This window comes from Molossus molossus, unplaced genomic scaffold, assembly GCF_014108415.1.
Source record: "Molossus molossus isolate mMolMol1 unplaced genomic scaffold, mMolMol1.p scaffold_m16_p_2, whole genome shotgun sequence".
Lineage (NCBI taxonomy): Eukaryota > Metazoa > Chordata > Mammalia > Chiroptera > Molossidae > Molossus > Molossus molossus.
The window spans coordinates 147480645-147500992 of record NW_023425355.1 but is presented as its reverse complement, the minus strand read 5'-3'; the positions used below and the strand labels follow the sequence as shown (position 1 = coordinate 147500992).

The following is a 20348-nucleotide window of genomic DNA, read 5'->3' as shown; positions in this document are numbered from 1 at the left end:
CTAAATATAATGATGGAGGTAGAAGAAGGTAAAGTGGACATACCTGGTCATATAAGGAGACTTGACTTGGGGTGGGGGGCACCCGATGCAATATACCAATGACGTATTATAGGACTGTACACTTGAAGCGCCGTAATTTTATTAACAACGAGACTCTAATCGATTCAATAAAAATGCAAAGAAAAGTAAAAACAGCAAACAAGTGTGATAAATCTCGAGGTTGATAAGTGAAGACAACCCTAATACACGGGGTGAATGAAAATGGTAAATTACGACACCTTTGGCAGGTTTCGTTATGGGCTGATGCTCAGAATGGGGACATCGCTGACATTTCTTTTATAAAATAATTTACAATTAAAACAAAGAAACAAACTGAAAAGGACCAGCCGGTGTGGCTCAGGGGTTAAGCGTCGACCCTGCACCAGAAGGTCACTGGTTCGATTCCCAGTCAGGACATGTGCCCAGGTTGTGGGCCCATCCCCAGTGGGGGGCGTGCAGGAGGCAGTCAATGAATGTTCTCTCTCATCTATGTTTCTCTCTTCCTCTCCTTTCCTCTCTCTCTCTCAAATCAAGAAAATAAATATAAATATATAAATATATATATATTTAAAACCACAAAAATCAAACCAAACACACAAAAACAAAAAGAAAAATAATGATCCCAATGAGATGTCTTGGAACACAATCTCATCACCCACATCCTGGATTTAGATGGGATTTGAGCAGTTTGAAGACAGCCCACGTATCCTACTTTATTTTAATTTTTATGTATTGATTTTAGAGAAACAGAGGAAGGGGGGAGAGAGAGAGACAGACAGATTTGTGTTCCAATGATTGATGGAGTCATTGGTTGATTCTTGATGTACCCTGACTGGGAGATCGAACCCACAACCTTGGTGTATCAGGACAATGCTCCAACCCACTGAGCCACCTGGCCAGGGCCTGGGGTGCAGCTCAAGGGAGAGATGCCATCATGAGAACCCGACTGCGTTCCCTGGATTTCGTCTTCGGTGGTTCCGGGCAGACCTCGTGTGACAACCTTGAAGAAGCTATGGGTGATCCTTGACGATGGAACTCTGCCAGCTCTGTTCTTGGGCCTGGCACAGGCTGCTCCTTCAGCCCCAGGCTGGCTCCTGACCAGGTTCTCTCCTGCTACCAGGCAGTTTCTCAACCCAGTGTGATTGCAGAGACATTCTCTGGGCTCGACGACTGGGACAGAGGTCTTCCTTCTGGCGTCTGGGGGGTGGGGACCAGGGAGGTTGCTCAACACCCTACAGTGCACAGGACGCCCCACATCAGAGAGTCACCAGCCTGAGATGTCACTAGTGCTGAGTGTGAGAAGCCCTGGCTTCGCATAAAAGGCCTTGCATTTCCCCACCTCTCTCTTTCTCTCTCTATCTCCCCATTTCTATTCATCTACCCATTCATCCATCTATCTATCTATCTATCTATCTACCTTCCTATCTATCTATCATCCATCTATCTATCTATCTATCTATCTATCTATCTATCTATCTATCTATATCATCATCATCTATCTATCATCTAACAATCTATCATCTATCAATCTATCTATCTATCTATCTATCTATCTATCATCTATCTATCTATCATCTATCTCTTTGTGTCTATCTATGTGTCTATCTATCATCTATCTGTCTATCTATCTATCTATCTATCTATCTATCTATCTATCTATATCTATCATCATCATCTATCTATCTATCATCTATCAATCTATCTATCTATCTATCTATCTATCTATCATCATCTATCTATCTATCATCTATCTATCTATCTATCATCTATCTATCAATCTATCTATCTATCTATCTATCATCTATCTATTGATCTATCTATCGATCTATCATCTATCTATCTATCTATCATCTATCTATCTATCTATCTATCTATCTATCTATCTATCTATCTATCTATCTATCATCTATCTATTATCCATCATGCATCCATTCATCTCTTCATCCATTTGTTTATCTATATCTGTATCTATATCTATCTATATTCATCTATATCATCTATATATATACCTATATCATCTATATTTATATCTATATCTATCATCTCTCTATTTAGTCTGTTTGTCTATCTGTTTGTCCATCTGCCTATGTGGACTTAGTAATTATCTATCTGTCTATCATCTATCTATCTATCTATCTATCTATCTATCTATCTATCTATCATCTTCCTCTCATGCAGCCAAAACAAATCCTAGTCTGATGTGTAATGAACAACATCCATGCACCCATTACAAATGAGGTTTAGCCCCTTGATGTTTTCTTGGTTCTTTAAAAATCTCTATGCGCTCTCTCTCTCTCTCTCTCTCTCTCTCTCTCTATATATATATATATATATATATATATATATATTCCTCACCCAAGGATATTCCATTGATTTTGAGAGAAAGGAGAGAGAGAGAGAGAGAGAGAGAGAGAGAGAGAGAGAGAGAGAGAGAGAGAGACATCGATGTGAAAGAGACACATTGATTGGTTGTGTCTTGCATGACCCCAACCAGGGCCAGGGATTGAATCCAAAACCCAGGTATGTGCGCTTGACCGGAATTGAACCTGCAACCCTTCAGTCTGCTGGCTGATGCTCCAACCCCTGAGCCAAACTGGCCAGGGCTATGCTGCATACTTGCTGTTGTTGAGTTTTGTGACTATTTTACATTTTTAAATTTTTTTTATTTATTTTTTGCACCATAGGTTAATCTTCAAAACTCAAACCAAAATAAAATAAAATAAATAAAGCATCCCTCCCTTCATGAGCCTAAATTGTGTTGGTTCTCAAACTGTGAGATGTGGAACTCTAGAGGGGCGTCCCCAAGACCCAGAGGCCCACATGGGCTCAACATTATTTGCATAATAATACAAAGACCTTGTTTGGCTCTGCGAACTGTGTTGGTGTTTGTCCTGAGAGTCTGGAAGGGACATGGGCTGAACCTGTTGGGGCAGTTGGCTGGTTTAGCGGGGACACAACCTTCCCCTTCCCTCCCCAGGTGTCATTTGCCCAGGTCTTCAATTCTGCACCACAGGGAATGTTAACACCCTCTGCTGATGTTTGACCCCTGGAGGCTCCAGCCTGCAGGACCATGACGTCCTGTTGGACAGCTATGTCCACAGAGACAGCAGAGTCCCTGAAATCACTTCCTGCGTCTCCTGCCTCCTCCCTGAGGACTTCTCTGGTCCACCTGGCCGTCTCTGTTTTCCCTTTAAGACCCTCACATGTCCCCTGCACTGCGGGCGGCATTAACTCCGACCATGCACCTTTCTCCTGTCCCTTCAAGGCGAGAGTCCCAGAGGCCCAGCCCTCCAGGGTGACATCCCTGGGTACCCACCTCCTTGCTCTTTCTTCCTTCCACCTGTACAACAAATTGTGTGGGTACTGCTGCTTGAGGCTTCAAACCCCACACACAACAGTCCCAAAAATAGCTGGGCCACGGGCCTTACAGATGGGTCCCTGCTGGCTTGGGTCTTGGTGGCCTTCATCGGAAGCCAATATCACCAGAGAGACCCTCATCGGTCGCTTACCTCCAGCCCTGAGGCTTTGCAAAACAAGGGGGGGACATGCATGCCAAACCTCAGGGGGACTCATTTTCATCCGTATCCATTTCCTCACTCGGACACGCATGCATTCACAAATTCATGTATTTATCCAGGTCTACGAGTCATGAACGCATTGACATACGTTGATCTACCCATCCAACTTGTTGAGTCGTCGCGCGCCTGCGTGTACAATTCCTTCCTTCACCCAACTCATTCACTCGTGTATCCAGACATTCAATCATGGTCCAACTCAACGACTTGTGCATGCCCGCAGTCACACGTCATCCATCCATCCATCCATCCATCCATCCATCCATCATCCATCCATCATCCATCCATCCATCCATCCATCCATCATCTATTATCTATGTTCATACCTATTCGATCCATCCATCCATCCACCATCCATCCATCCATCCATCCATCATCCATCCATCCATCCATCCATCCATCATCCATCCATCCACCATCCATCCATCCATCCATCCACCATCCATCCATCCATCCATCCACCATCCATCCATCCACCATCCATCCACCATCCATCCATCCATCCACCATCCATCCATCCATCCATCCATCTATTAATCCATCCATCCACCATCCATCCATCCATCCACCATCCACCCATCTATCCATCCATCCATCCATCCATCCATCCATCCACCATCCATCCATCCATCCACCATCCACCCATCCTTCCACCCATCCATCCATCCATCCATCCACTCATTCACCATGTAGGTCTTCGCTTCTCAAGCATTGAATTCACTCAGCGCTGGTGCACACCGTCTCCATTCCCAAACGCACGCATGCCCTCCCCCGTTGACTTTAGCACACGCGTTTTCACACATGGCACAGGGGTTCTTCTCATTCACCGTTCCTGCCTTCATTCTCCCCGTCCCTTACGCCTCTCTGAACCCATTCCTGCGTTCATTCACTCACCGGTGCAGGCGCGAACCCTCGGCTCTGACCTCACTCACGCACCAATTCACCGATTCACCCCTTCGCGTCTGCCTCCACCTGTTCATTCTCCTAGTTACTCCTTCACGCGTGCATTTCCTCACGCACTCCTTCCTCCCCGCAGTCTCGCACCCGTGCGCTCAGCGCGTGAGCCGCGCGCGTCTCCATTCACGTCCGGAGTCGCGTCCGCCTCGCACCATTCGCTCGCTGACTCCGTCACGCAGACTTTTTCGTTCGTGCGTTGCTTCACCCACGCGTGCACGGCTGCCGGACTCTCTCCTTCGCTCACCCTGCTTGAAAGAAATCGCGACTGCAGGTCCCGGGGTGGCTCCATGCAGGCGAGAGCTGTTCTTGGGCCCAGCCCCTTGAGGCCCCTGCAAATATTTGCTTTAGGGCAGGCTGGTTAAAGGTTAAGCGTGCAAACCCAGACACCGCGGACTCCTGGAGACAGGGGTAGGGGGCCGCGAGGGGGCAGGGGCGGGGCTCGGAATGTCAGGCAGCCCAGGCCCCTTCACGGTCCTGCCCCGGGGCAGGCAGGCGGCGCGGGCGCGGCGGGCGGGGGCCGCACAGGCGGTGGAGACCCGCGCCCGCGGGGCTGGGCAGGGGCGGTACCCGGCTTCGCGAGAGCGGCCAATCGCGGGGTGCTGGCCATAGGGCCTCCCAGCGCTGGCCGAGCCAGAGGAGGTGCTGGGGGAGGGACACAGGGTCTGGGAGCCGGAGCGCGCAGGAGGTGCCGGACTCGCAGGGGTGCGGGGGCGTGGAGCCTGTTCCAAGCGTCCGGGGGTCCAAGGAGGAGGGCGCGGGGGTTGCCCGACAGCAGAGGAGGGGCGAGGTGAGTGGGTGGGGAGGCGCAGAGGTGGATCTAAGTTGAAAGAGGCAACCGGGGATCACTGGGCCAGGATGGGGCCCGAGGTGGCCCGGAGCGGACTGGAGGGGCGGGGCGCAGCGGGCCACCGAGAATTCGCGAGGCTGGAAGAAGGATCAGGCAATGTGGGGACCCCGATGCCTCCAGGGCGCACTGGGGGTGAGGGGAGCCTGGCCGGGAGACAGAAGCTGCTCCCCAAGCGCAGAGGAGGAGGTGTGGGCGCAGGGGTCCTGAAGGTGGCCGGGGTTCAGTGGGATCCAGGTGATAAGGACCGAGTGGTGGATTGTGGTCTGGAGCTGCTGCCCTGCGTGTGCCCCGCAGGCCTGGAACGCACCGCAGGTGCCCTGGAATCGACGCTTCTACCAGGCCTGGCTGGAGTTCGAAGAGTCCACCCAGCGGGCCCAGGCGCACGTCGGCCCCGCGGTGCCCACGGCGCGCGGAGCTTCGGACCATGCCTGGTGAGTCGGGAGCGAAAGCCCCTTCCTTCCAGCCTCTCTGTTCCTCCGCGCTCGCGTGAGATCACTCTGCACGGGGGACACCCCCGCCGTGCTCCTAGGATTACCCCAAGCTCCTGTCTCCCATTATGTGCTTCCCGGATGTCTCCCAAGGAATCTGGCGGCACCGGGGCGCAGTTGGATATGCAGACGCTCCAGCAGTTGAGAGGGGGGCGGTGTACAGAACGGTCAGATTTCATTTTCCTTCTGTAAGAAGTGAGCTCTAGGGATTTCAACGGGCCAACTTCTTGGCCAAAGCGTCGAAATGTCTTAGATTCTCACGGACTGGGAACAGATGGGAAGGTGTTTATGCCCCCAGAACTCTGGGAAGACAGCACCTTGGGGTTCTCCCAAGGCCAGGAGTATATTTAGCGATGCCAACAAAGATCTGGGGTTCATCTCGCCGGGGGACAGCGTGCTTGGGATGGATGGCGCATGGCTGGGTCTTTGGCAAAGCCTGGTCCCCGAGGGCTCAAATGCAGTGCCCGTGGGTTTCGTGGGGGACAGATTCGCACAGCTGACCTCGACATCTGGAATTGCCACCTGGACCCCTCAGAAGGATGCGGGTCCTGTTGACAGTCAACAGCGCTCCGCTCCTGCTCACACCAGATCTGATCATTCACAAGCAACATTAAAAAAAAGAGAGCAGGTTGCTTTTTATTCATGGGGAAGAATTTGGTGAAGGGCCAACCGGGTGTTCCTCCTCTCTGGGCTCAGAAAGGGGGATTGTTGGGTAGAGGCAGAAGGGATGTTTTCCCGAGCGGCGGGGAGCATGCTCTCGGGGCAGAAGCAGAAAGGCCTCTCTGTTCCACCGAGCGGTTTGGACGGAGGTCTCCAAAGCAAAAAACCACACGTCGCCCAAAGCCCGCGGACACCATAGAATGGCAGCATTGAACCCCAGACATTCGGACACATCTCCATCCGCCCGAAACGGGCCAGGAGACCCCACACGGGTTTTCAGCACTTTGCAGGAAACAAACACACCTTTGAACACAGGGCCGGCAGGAGATGGAAGGTGACTAAGGGCAGAACACAGGCCAGGCACAGACAGAAGCGTGGCTCACAGATTCGTTAGGAAGCTTACGTCCAGCACATGCGTCAGGCTGAGCTCGATGCTGCAAGAATAGCTAGTGTTTGGAGTCCAGTGACAGACTTTCCTAACACTGTTCCCGGAGCCATGTTGGGTAGAAGGCACCCTTTGGATAATGTTTGTCCACTCTGTGCCCGGCACCATGTTGGGTAGAAGGCACCCTTTGGATAAGGATTGTCCACTCTGTGCCTGGTGCCATGTTGGGTAGAAGGCACCCTTTGGATAAGGATTGTCCACTCTGTGCCTGGCGCCATGTTGGGTAGAAGGCACCTTTTGGATAATGTTTGTCCACTCTGTGCCCGGCACCATGTTGGGTAGAAGGCACCCTTTGGATAAGGATTGTCCACTCTGTGCCTGGTGCCATGTTGGGTAGAAGGCACCCTTTGGATAAGGATTGTCCACTCTGTGCCTGGCGCCATGTTGGGTAGAAGGCACCTTTTGGATAACGATTGTCCATTCTGTGCCTGGTGCCATGCTGGGTAGAAAGGCACACTTGGGATAATTGTGGATGTTCTTTGGTCCTGAATGGAAACTCCCTCAGTGTCTCTTTCTTCAGTGGAAGGCCATAGCCAAGAATGTTCATCCTCCGTTACATTAAAACCCACGGTCTGTCTTCACAGTTGGCATGGAGCTCTTACCCGTGCATGGGTTTACAGCATTGTTCATGAGCCGGTGGTAGCCAGCCATAAGAGTGAGCCTCTGAGTCGTGGGGATCGCTAGAGAGTGAGGTTCTTCCTATCATGGGTGCTGTCTTGTCATTCTGTTCATAAGACCAATAGTCTCTCCTTCGTCAGCCAAGAGGAAGTCGAGGAGTTTCATAAACCCAGCTCTGTAGGCGCATCCCTGTCTCTCTCCTCCCGGTGAATGAGGCACCCCCTGCCTGCCCACACCCCCTCATCTTGCTGGAGTCGATCTTCCAGTCTCCTCACGCCTCCACCATGGGGGTCCTCACAGACCTCTCCGTGGTGATCGCCCCAGACACAGACCCAGTCTTCCTGCTCCTGGACGTCTTGGCTTCCCCTTGCCTTTGACATTGGTCTTTCTCATGGGGAAGCAGCTGACTTTGTATCCACACTAAGTGGGTTGGGGACATAAAATGGTTGTAGACTCAGGTTTCTCCAGCGAGGGAAGGCCACGTGTCCACCATGTCAAGTTCAAACAAATCCAGACAACAGGGTATCCGTGTTCTTTGATGTACTGCATGGGTGCTCCTGACGTTAGAAAGGGTGAGTCGGAAATGATGGAGTGGAATACTTCCCATGGCTTCATCTCACCTTCCAGGTAGAAAGAATCGAATGGTCTTTACAAGAATATCCAAATGATTTATGCTTCTTGGAGGAGAACGCAACCCACATTGCTTCAATATGAAGTCTAGAGACATTGACAAGGTTGGACATGTAATTCAGTGGGAAGAGGCAGTTAGTGAGGCTGTTGCGTGTGATGTTATAGCTATGCTTCTTAGACCTTTGACGGGATTGGGTCTTCTTTATTTAAAGAATTTTACCTTGCTTTCTTTAGAGAGAGAGGAAGGGAGAGAGGAGAGAGAGAGGGAAATATTGATCAGCAGCCTCCTGCACGCCCCCTATTGGGGACCGAGCCCACAAGTTGAGCATGTGTCTTGACGCGGAATAGAATCAGCGACCTTTTGGTGCATGGGACAACGCCCAACCACTGAGCCACACCGGCCAGGGCAACTGGATCTGTGTCTGAGGGTATTATTTCCCTAGAACTGCCACAGCAATACCACCGATGGTTGGCTGAAACAGTAGACATGTTATAATTCTGGAGACTGAAAGTCTGAGGTCAAGGTGTGGGCAGGCTGGTTGCACCTGAGGTCTCTCTTCTTGGTCTGTAGACAACGTGTCTCACGTGGTCATCTCTCTGCGTGAGTCTGTTCCTACTCTTCTTTTAAGGGATCCAGTCCTATTGGATCAAGACCCCCTCTAGTGACTTCATTTCACCTAAATCTCCTTTTGAAAGGCTCATCTCCAAATACAGTCTCATTGTGAGGTCCTGAGTGTGAGGACTTCAATATGCATATTGCAGAGAAACACGGTTAAGCCCATGATATCCATGGATGGTTTCAGTTACAAGAATGTCTTTATGAAGATCTGCAATTCATAGATTTATTTAGATCAGGGGATGCAGTTATCAATTTTAGATCTCTGGGCCATATCTCCTATGCTCCGCCAAGTATCTTGATTTCAGCCAATTCGGCTGCACTGCCTTCTTGTCTGGGGTTGCCAGAGCTCAGCAGGGTGGTCTCTTCTGGTCCTGGGTGGTTGGTTCTTGTCACCACGAGGTCTCTGGGGGACCCCAGTCTTTGATCCCATTCAGAGACGTTTCTGGGTCCTCTCCACTTGTGTTATCACCCATCAAACTCTTGGTGGCAAAAGTACACTCACTTTTCCCACCAGATTGGGATGTTATTCTCCACTTACCTGTAACTACGACCCGTGTCCCTAGAAAGTGAACTCAATGTTGCATCTGTTGTTTGAAAAACTAGATAGTTAGATATTTAGATGATGGACAGATGACAGAAAGATAAATAGATAGATATAGATAGATGTTAGATGATATTTAGATGATAAATAGATGATAGATAATAGATACCTAAACAGATGATAGCTAGCTAGATAATAGCTACATAGATAGGTAGGTAGGTAGAGAGATAATAGATAGATGGCTGAATGGATGAAAAATAGAGACATACAGATTATTAATAAACAGATGGATAACATATTGATAGATACATACATGATAGGTAGGTAGATAGATAGATGATAGATAATGGATGTATAGACATTATAAACAGATGGTAGATAAATACATAGATACATAGATAGATAGATGATAGGTAGATAGATAGATAGATAGATAGATAGATAAATGATGACTAAATTATGATGATAGGTAGATAGATAAATAGACAGACAAAAAGATAGATAATGATGCATAGACAGATAATGCACAGATAGATGGTAGATGATAGATAGAAAGATGGATTGATGGATGGATGGATGGATAGATAGATAGATAGATAGATAGATAGAATGGATACACAGATAATAAGTAGGTAAATGATGAATAGATGATGATGCTAGGTAGATAGATCAATTGATAGATGGTGGATAGGTAGATAAACAGGCAGACACGCACCACAGATAGACAGACAGATAGATGCTAAGTAGATATCTTTTGAGTTGCAGACTTGAGTTCTGCCGTCTGCCATCGGTCACACTGCACCCCCCCCAGGACTTCTCATAACGCCCCAGTTCAAGAAAACACACCCACACGCGCACACACACGTGCGCACACACACCCCAACAATGTGTGCTCAGGATCCTGTTGGAACAGGCTGCTTTAGGAATGCACCCCATGGAATGTGAAGGTCAAGCCGTCCGCCCAGGGAACCAGGCCTGAGAAGCCCCCTCGGGCTTCTGCCCTGTTATATTTAGTCTGTGTGGGCGTCTCTCCTCCTCCCTCCCTGAGTGCCGGCCCTGCTGGGCCGGGGCCTGGAGAGGGAGGCCCTGGTCTTTGAGAGCTGAGGTCCGAGTGTTCAGGACGCACTTCACGCTGTGAATTTTAACGTCCTCCCGGGGTACGGCCACTCCCACGAGGCCCAGATTTATTGACATGGCTGTTGTCCATGTGGGCAGCCAGCTCTCGGGGGCCCCAAAGTCAGATCCTTTACAAGTCCCTGAACAGGCAAACGTGCCGAGACTTCAAATGGCCATAAATTGGATTCACTCGTCTGATATTCTTCCTCTCCTGTTGACACAGGAAACTGAGAATTTGTGGTTCACGAAACAATATCTTTCTCCCCTCTTCACGGCTCGGTGTATCCTGGAGCGGAAGTCTTCCCAACAAGGAGTGTGTGCAGAATCTAAGGGGTCCAATCTCTTCGTCACAGAGCACCCGACTTTTGAGTGGGGGGGCATCTTCATTGGAACTCAGATAATCCGCGTATCTCTGCGCCTTTTTCTTTGTTTTGTTTTTTCTCCCCCTAAGATTCAGACACTTGGGTGAAGTTTTGAGATTTGAATGCCAAAGAATAAAAGGGCCATAGTTATGTACATTTCTGGGATCCTAGCATCAGATATTTTTATCTTATTTATTGATTTGAGCGAGGGGGGGAGAGAGAGAGAGAAATTTCTTCTACTTCTTCATGCATTTGTTGTTTTATTCTCATACGCGCCCTGACTGGGGATCGAACCAGTATCCTTGGCATATCGGGACGACACTCTAACCAACTGAGCTTTTGAGTCACAGCCTAGAAAATTGTCTTTGTTCTCTGGTGACTTAGCCTCATGCCTCGGGGTCCCTGGCATTGCCCGTGTGTGTCTGCGTGTGTGTTTCAATGTAAGTATGTGTATAAACTTACCAGTGAATGTTTCAGTATACTGACCGGTTCCTCTCTCTAAGTTATGAAACATCAGAGAGGACGAGGGGTGACCCTGTACCCCGCCACCCCATGAGATCCACCAGGGAGCATAACTGTGTTTCTGTCCATTTGCACAGTGTCCGATCAGGCATTTGTTACACTGGCCACCAACGACACGTACTGCCAGGGGGCCCTGGTCCTGGGGCAGTCACTGAGGAACCAGAGAGCGACCAGGAAGCTGGTGGTGTTGATCACTCCCCAGGTGTCTCACCTGCTCAGGTAAGACACGGAGACACACCTGTGCACAGGTGGCCCCTACTTGTGTAGAAGCAGGGTGGGCTAGGATCAACGGGGTCCCGGATCTTGTTCCTGGTCCTGCACCACGGCAATCATGGAATAGACGGATAGATAAATGGATGGATGAAGGAGGGGGGATCGATCGATAGATATCATGACTCTTCTGAAGGACCCTCAAGCCATTATTCAGGTAGGCAGGTCAACATCCGAATACTTTCCCCTGATAGTGTGTGATAATGTCTGTTGTCTCAACTATGGAAACTCAGAAGTCAGTTTTGGAGGGTTGGGGAAATGGCATGTGTCAATACAAATACTCATAAAAAAAAAAAAGGTGGAAACTTTTTAGAGAAACTGTTAAACAAAGTCAGACCTGCGGATGATAGACTCGTTGCTGTGGGAGACAGGAGGCTCTGACGGTGACCGAAAAGAGGATTTTCGAGAAGGAATCTGCACGACGGAGGTGGTGCGGATGCAAAGCTCAAAGCCCATGAAATCATCTCAATAAGCAAGGATGCACTGGGGGACAACTTCCCGTTTTTCTTGTTTCTCAATAAAGATGTATTTGAAGATGTGCCAGAGAAAATGGGTTTCGCCAAGAAAACCCAATTAAAAAAATAGGCATTTTTAATACTGCAACAATGGTAAAAATGTCTCTGTGTTTCCAAGGTGAAGAAAACCAAGTTTGTCGGCAAAGGGGGGAATAATCTGAATGACCTCTTCACTGCCATGTGAAAAGTCAGAGAACAGTGACGACAGTCACAAAGGCACAATTTTAAGACACGTGACTTTTATACCCAGCCAAGTGTATCCTTTCTTGGGAAATCCATGAGTAGAGATTCTCAAACACAGAACTAATTAGGATGCATATTACTGAAAAAAAAAAAAAAATTGTTGGCTGCTGACGGAGTATTAGATGAACACACTAGGGGACATCTGTAATGACGTCAACAATAAATTTTAAAAAATCAAACAAACAAAGGGTGGGAGGTAAGTAAAAACCTGCCCCTGGTACAGAGACATCATCTCAATACACAACGATGCATTTGAAGAGATGTCCTGTTTCTCCATAAACCAAAGCTGTGTGGTTCAAGCGAGGAGGCAGGGACGAATATTCCTGCAGGGACACAAACCCTAGACCCTGTGCTCATAGCTTCAAGCAACGTGTATTCATGACACTTAATGCTACTTCTGGGATTTACTTTAGGGAAACAGACGGCATAAAACAAAAGCTTTGAAGGACCTAAATTATCTGCTATTTGTGGCAAGGTAGAGTGATGCTTTGCTCACCCCCAACCCCAGCTTGTGATCTTTATAGAATCATGAGGATGTCATAAATCCCATAAATAAAAGGCAGGAAACAAGGGGATATTGGTGATGCAATTGCATTTTCTTAGGGGGATACTGGTGATAACGTTACTGTGAATATTGTACGATGAGAAATCACAAATCAATGCCAAGTGCAACAAAAAGCTACTATAGGATGTAAAAAGATAGACCCAGAAGCTGTAACCTCTGTCTAATACTAAGAGTTTAATACAGAAAAAATAGAACAGAGGGAAGGATGTAGAAGAAATATTGCACATCGAATTCTCAAAGTTCACCTCTGAGAAAGGATATGAAATCAAGCATTTCCCCCACTAGTACCTGGAATAAATGAATAAGGCCCAAATGTTGATGCAAAGGGGTGGCACTTGAGGTCACCAAGAATAAAGGAAACATCCTACTATCAGTCTGGTTGAGATGGTCAAGGTCTCAAAGTTCTGGGGCAAAATCATCCTGAAAAGAGATTTCTGTGTTCACCCCAATGGACGTAACGTGAGCGCACAATAAAGCTGTTTCGAACACGCAAACCCTCGGATCTTTTATTCCTCAAAGACCTTTGAAGAGAAAGATTCCCCGAGGGGAGACTCCAGCAACTGGAAATGGAAATCCAAGCAAGAACAAATAGGTTCGAAGGAGCAGAGTCATACAAATACAGGAGCAAATCTGAGACTTGATTGTAAATGCGTCCGTGTGTAGCGATGAAAATTATCTGGAGTTAACGCTTCTCCTGGGGGGTGGTTGGGGGAGCAGGGATCAGGGAGAGACATGAAGATATACGAGGGTTCCTTTCTTGTCTGAGGCAAAGATGTAGATGAGGAACAGCTTTGCATTCGGTGGAACATACACCTCCAAGTATGTGTGCTGACGAGTTAAAATCAGTGGCCTCGAAAAGACTAGGAAGGACATATACAACTTTCTCAGAGTAATTAACAGAAAATGCATGGGAACGGAAAAACAATACACGTTATGCAATGACAGGTGAGGAAGAGTTACAGAGAAGAACAAAGTATGGTGCAAATTTTTGTTGTTGTTAATCCTCACCGGAGGATATTTTTTTCCACTCATTTTTGGAGAGTGGAAGGGAGGGAGGGAGAGAGAGAGAAAGAGAGAGAAACGTGGATGTGAGAGAGACACATCGATTGGTTTCCTCCTGCATGACCCTGACCGGGGCCAGGGATCAAACCTGCAACTCAGGTACATGCCCTGGACTGGGAATCAACCCCAAGGCCCTTTGGTCTGCAGGACAATCTTCTCACTGCTGAGCCAAACCAGTCAGAGAAAGAGTAAGATACATTTATTTTTTTTAAAAAAAGAAAAAAGTGTAGGACTCAATTCACCCATATTAACGATTGTAATAAATGTAAACGGGTTAACAAAACCATTTGGAAGGCAGAGACTTTAGCAAGGCTACCTACACAAAATTCTGCCGTTTATGCTAAATGCACAGGAGGCAGCTTACATGACAGCGCGGAATCTTGAAAATAAAGGGAGGCGTATAATATTCTGTTTTTCCATCCGAAGCAGCAAACATTTCTGATGGCACTGAGTTCTCATGTTTTCTCTAGTTTCTTCCCATCACTGACAGTCTTTGCTTCTATTCTTATGTGTCATATCCTTTACATTTTGAAGGGTACTGGTCACTTGCTTCAAAGAATGCCTTTCCGCTTGGGTTTTCTCACGATTAGATTGAAGTTAAGCATTTTTGGCCAAAGGGAAAGAAAAAATAATCAGAACTGATGAAGCCTTCTAAGCCCATCATCCCAGGGGACCAGTAACATTATCTGTCTTGTCATTTGGTGATATTAATCTTGATTGTTTGGATAAAGAGGTATCAATGGGATTTCTCCATTGTAAAGTTATGATTTTTTTTTTTTTTTGTATTTTTTTTTTTAATCCTCATCCGAGGACATTTTTCCATTTTTTTTGTACAGACAGAGTGGGAGGGAGATAGAGGAAGAGAGAGAGAGGGAAATATCGATGTGAAAGGGACACATCGAGTGGCTGCCACCCGCACGACCCACCAGGGCCGGGGAAAAACTGCAACCGAGGTACGTGCCCTTAGCGGGAACCGAACCCGGGTCTCTCCGGACCGCAGGCCGACGCTCTAACCGCTGAGCCAAACCGGCCAGGGCTTTTCTTTGTATTTGATATATACCTTGCGGGAGATACTTGCAGAGTATAAAAACTTGCTATTTCTCCTCAAAACGTTAACCATTGATTTTTAATGTCCATTAGTGAATTCTTGCTGTGGTGTTTGCAACACTGATGGTGATTTTCTTTCTTTTCTTTAAAATGTGTTTTTATTGATTATTTTTGAGAGAGAGAAACATGGAACCATCGATATGAGAGAGAAACATCAATTGGCTGCCTCTTGCATGGCCCCTACTGGGAATTGAACTTGCAACCTGGGCATGTGCCCTGACCAGGACCTCAGTCCGTGGATGATGCTCAATCCACTGAGCCACACGAGCTGGGCAATACTGGTGATTTTTCTATTTCTCTCACTTCTTCTACCTTTATTACTTGGAGTTTTTCTGTAAATAATAGCTGCTGCTGCTTCTCCATTTACTTATTCAATTATGGCATCAGTATGGACCCATGAATATTCATTTTGCACCTTAGCTCTGTTATTTATTTGTTTAGCTCCAATTTTTTCAGCCGTGGCCTCTGGGAGCTTCTCCTGATTGGCTCTTTGTATCCTTTTCACATGAGCCCAGACGTTCTCTAGTTCTTCCTTAATTTTCTGTCATCACAAGATATTCTAGACTGTGCTGAAATGGAATTTAAGCAAAAATAAATAAATGAATGGAAGCAAGGCAGATTTCATTCTCACGCAAAGTAGAGTCTTTCACCACTGGGATCTCAAACTTGTATGCGATCAACAATGTGGGTTCTGAATCCAGAAAGGACACACTGGTAGACATTGCCGTGGACTTTGGTGGTTGCTCCCTGCTCAGCCTTAGATCCTCAGGTCCATGCATTTTGCAAAGAGAGGTACCTGCCCTGAGAGCTAACTTGACTCCGTCTTTCTCAAGACACTTCCGTGCCATTTGTAACGTTCTCCGCGTTTGCACAATTTTTGAGCACGAGGGGAAAAAGTGTGCCAAGTTCTAAGACATCCATGGAAAAAAGAAACGTGACTCTGAAGGGTGCACAGAGTGTGATGGGCATTTGGGTTCACGGTTCATGTTTGTTAGCAGGAAAGGGGTGTTCTCCTGAAGGGACCTAGGCTCTGTTCCATACTCTGCAGCCTTCCTGGTAGGTGGCACATGTCTCTCCCAGGGTCATCCTTTTGAGGGTGTTCGATGAGGTCATCGAGGTGAACCTGCTCGACAGTGCAGACTACATCCACCTGGCCTTCTTGAAGAGACCTGAGCTTGGAGTCACCCTCACCAAGCTCCACTGCTGGACGCTCACCCATTACAGCAAGTGTGTGTTTCTGGATGCCGACACCTTGGTGAGTACAACGGGTGGGTGAGGAAGAGATTTTCCAGTGGCTAAGGAATTAGTCAGAGACCATCCTTCCCCTTCCTCCAGCAGGTGCTGCCTTTGGGGGGGCTCCCACCAGGGAACATGGATCCATCATTCACACCGACATCTTTTCTGTCAAAATCAAGTATCCCATCCCACGAGTCCCGTAGGGAGCAACTTGCAATCTCGTTCCTTCCCAGAGAGGGGTTAACACACGCGTGGCTTTTCGACACAACACAGAATAATTACCCCTCCAAAAAATCTTGCCCTGGTTGTGTATTGAATTGCGTAGTCATGCCCAGACTGGTAGGCCCAGCTTCTTAAGCTAGGACACCCCCTGTTGGCACTAGGGGAAGGGGCCTGTGGCATGGCAAGTCATGATGGACCAGCCAAAAACAGCTGTTGGGCCCAGCAGATGTGGCTCAGTGGTTGAGCGTTGACCTCGCACCAAGAGGTCACCAGTGTGAGTCCCGGTCAGGGCACATGCCCAGGTTGTGGGCCCGATCCCCAGTGGGGGGCGTGCAGGAGGCGGCCAGTCCATGTTCTTTCTCATCCATGTTTCTCTCTCTCTCTCCCTCTCCCTTCCTCTCTTTTTCAAATCGATAAAGAAAAACAAAAAAATGAAAAACAAACAAAAACAAACAGAAAAACAGCCACTGGAAAGTCAGAATGTGAACTGACGTTGACACGTTGCAGAAGCACTCTGGGCTGTCCTGACTGTGCAGCTCCGTGTGAACACAGAGAGGTGGGACAGACAACAATGAGAGTATTTGCTTCTTTTCCCCAAAGGGGGTGCAATTCAGAAAGCCAATAGACGTTGGAGGGAACCACCATCGGTCAAGGTCAGAAAGGCAATGGGTTCCATCGTCTTGACGCGTAAACCTCTCTGTTCATTGGTCTAGTTTTATGGATCGCACGTGCTAGGTTAAACACGATAGGCCACTAAGACAGGTTCGTGGACGATATTAACAACCTGGAGAAAACAACCGATGTTGACAGACAGTGGTATCTCCATCGCTTGAAATCAACGGGGAGCAGTGTTCTGCGCACGATGGTCCCTTTTGAACAGTCTTGCACCCCTTCATAATGGGGGCGCAGTCTGAAAACCGTGTTCTTTTTTTTTTATTATTTTTTATCCTCACCCGAGGACATTTTTCCATTTTTTTGTTCAGGTAGAGTGGGAGGGAGAGAGAGGAACAGAGAGAGAGAGAGAAACATCGATGTGAAAGGGACACATCGAGTGGCTGCCACCCGCACGACCGACCAGGGCCGGGGACAAACTGCAACCGAGGTACATGCCCTTAGCGGGAACCGAACCCGGGTCTCTCAGGACCGCAGGCCGACGCTCTAACCGCTGAGCCAAACCGGCCAGGGCTGAAAACCGTGTTCTTGACAGTTTTGATATTGTGCGAACATCGGAGGGGCCCTTACACAGACGGGGAGGGTCCGGCCCACCGCACAGCTAGGCTGCAGGGTCTGGGCTGTCGCTCCTGGGCCCCCACCTTGGACATCCGGTTACTGTACAGAATAACACAAGGGTGAGTCAACACAAGCGAAAATGATGCCTTGAAGAGAGAAGGAGAAAACGAGAGAGAGAGTGGAGGCCATCGCGGATGGCTTGCCTCCTTGTGCAACCAAGGATCGCACCTGCAACCCGCGTATGAGCCCTGACCGGGAGTCAAACCCACACCCTGCTTTGGGTATGGGGTGACTCTCCAACGGCCGAGCCGGGGCAGTGAGCTCGAGTTCTAAACACCTGGCAGTAGGTTCAGTAACAGCAGCGTCATACCGCACACACGTGTGTACCATGTTGTGCTGTGACAATGGCTGACACTTTGCAGGGACTACAGTGTCTTTCTGCAGTCATGACGGCAGGACCTGAGGAGGAAAAGGTCACCCCAAATCGGGCACGGGTTCCAGCCCCGGACACCGCTGGCCCGTGGTCAGACCCCTCCTGCATTTCTCGCCTGGGACCCCGAGCTCAGAGGCGTGAGGCTACGGGTCCCCTTGCTCTGCTCCGCCAGGTTCTGTGCAACGTCGACGAGCTGTTTGATCGCAGCGAGTTCTCCGCGGCCCCGGACCCCGGCTGGCCCGATTGCTTCAACAGTGGGGTGTTCGTCTTCCAACCATCCCTGGAGACCCACAGCCTCCTGCTGCGGCACGCCACAGAGCACGGCAGCTTCGACGGTAGGGAAAGACGGGAGTCTGTGCCCCCAGAACCCTGCCCCAGGCCCCCCTCCCGTGTGTGTGTGAATAAGGGGGGACATCAATCAGAGACAGGGGTCAAGGGATACGGCCAGGGGGGTGATCGCAAGAACTGAGAACCTCTACTAAGTTGACACCCCACCGAGAAGCGCGCGGAAAATATTTTCTTTGCGGAGAAAGACTCCCAATTCTGACTGTACACAGCGGGTAGCAACCCTTTCTCAAAGGGCCAAATGATACACTTTGAAGCGATATCTATTGCAGAATTTTTTTTTTTTTTATCCTCACCCGAGGACATTTTTCCAATTTTGTTCTGGTAGAGTGGGAGGGAGAGACAGGAACAGAGAGAGAGAGAGAGAGAGAAACATCGACGTGAAAGGGACACATCGAGTGGCTGCCACCCGCACGACCAACCAGGGCCGGGGACAAACTGCAACTGAGGTCCGTGCCCTTAGCGGGAACCGAACCCGGGCCTCTTGGGACCGCAGGTTGACGCTCTAACCGCTGAGCCAAACTGGCCAGGGCTATTGCAGATTTTTAAAAATAAGTTTTTATTGGGGGGGCGGGATGGGGAGGAGGGTGTGTAGGGGAAAAGAAGGAGAAATATCTGTAACAAAAATAAATTAATAAAAATTGCAAAAAAAATATATGTTTGTATTGATTTTGGAGAGAGAGGGGAAGGGAGAGAGAGAAACATGGATGTGAGAGAGAAACATCGATCGGCTGCCTACTGGGGGTCGAGCCCACAACCTGGACCTGCGCCCTGACTGGGACTCGAACCCGGACTTCTCAGTCCCTGGGACGACACTCAGTCCTCTGAGCCACACCAGCCGGGCTGTTGCTAATATTGAACTCTGCAGATGGAGACTCAATGTAGCCACTGACGAGACCCAACCCAATAAAACTTTATTTATAAAAACAGATTCAGACGTTAGTGAGCCAACCCCCTACTGTAGAATGAAAGGGAAGAATTCGGTTAAGCCAACCTTGTGCCCAAATATTTGACCCAATGGGGCATGGATAGATGGAAAAAATTGCTAGACTTTTTTTAAATGTAAAATAGATATTAGATATCGATGAAGCATCGTGTCTAGATAAGAAGAAGGCATTAGCCCTGGCCGGTTTGGCTCAGTGGTTAGAGCGTCGGCCTGCTGACCAGAGAGACCCGGGTTCAGTTCCCGCTAAGGGCACGTACCTCAGTTGCAGTTTGTCCCCGACCCCGGTTGGGGTCGTGTGGGTGACAGCCATTCGATGTGTGTCTCTCACGTCGATGTTTCTCTCTGTCTCTTCCTCCCTCGCTCCCTCCTGCTCTGTCTGAAGATAAATGCAAAAATGTCCTCAGGTGAGGATAAAAAAAAAAAGAAGGAGGTATTTAGGAAGCTGGCAAAGAAGTTGGAAAAAATATTGCTACGACAAGGCAGGATTCATTGTGGGTGGGGTGCGAAATTTTGTAGACAATTGTTAACTGTATTATTTAAAAAAATTTTTTTTCTTTATTGATTTTAGAGAGAGAGGAAGGGAGAGGGAGAGAGAGATAGAAACATGGATGAGAGAGAACATGGATTGGCCGCCTCCTGCACGCCCCCCACTGGGGATCGGGCCCACATCCTGGGCCTGTGCCCTGACCGGGAATCGAACCGGTGACCTCTTGGTGCAGGGTCGACGCTCAACCACTGAGCCACGCCGGCCGGGC

At 48.5% G+C, this 20348-nt stretch overlaps 1 protein-coding gene across 1 annotated transcript in view; it reads left to right on the top strand.

Annotated features, from left to right (window-relative positions):
* The first annotated feature begins 5773 nt into the window (after positions 1-5773).
* Positions 5774-20348, top strand: part of GYG2 (glycogenin 2) — a 32701-nt gene continuing 18126 nt past the window's right edge. Inside the window, exons 1-4 of the mRNA XM_036270202.1 lie at positions 5774-5849; positions 11497-11638; positions 16262-16436; positions 18475-18637. Coding sequence (XP_036126095.1) covers positions 5843-5849; positions 11497-11638; positions 16262-16436; positions 18475-18637 — 487 coding nt within the window. The 5' untranslated portion in view covers positions 5774-5842. The remainder of the gene's footprint in view (positions 5850-11496; positions 11639-16261; positions 16437-18474; positions 18638-20348) is intronic.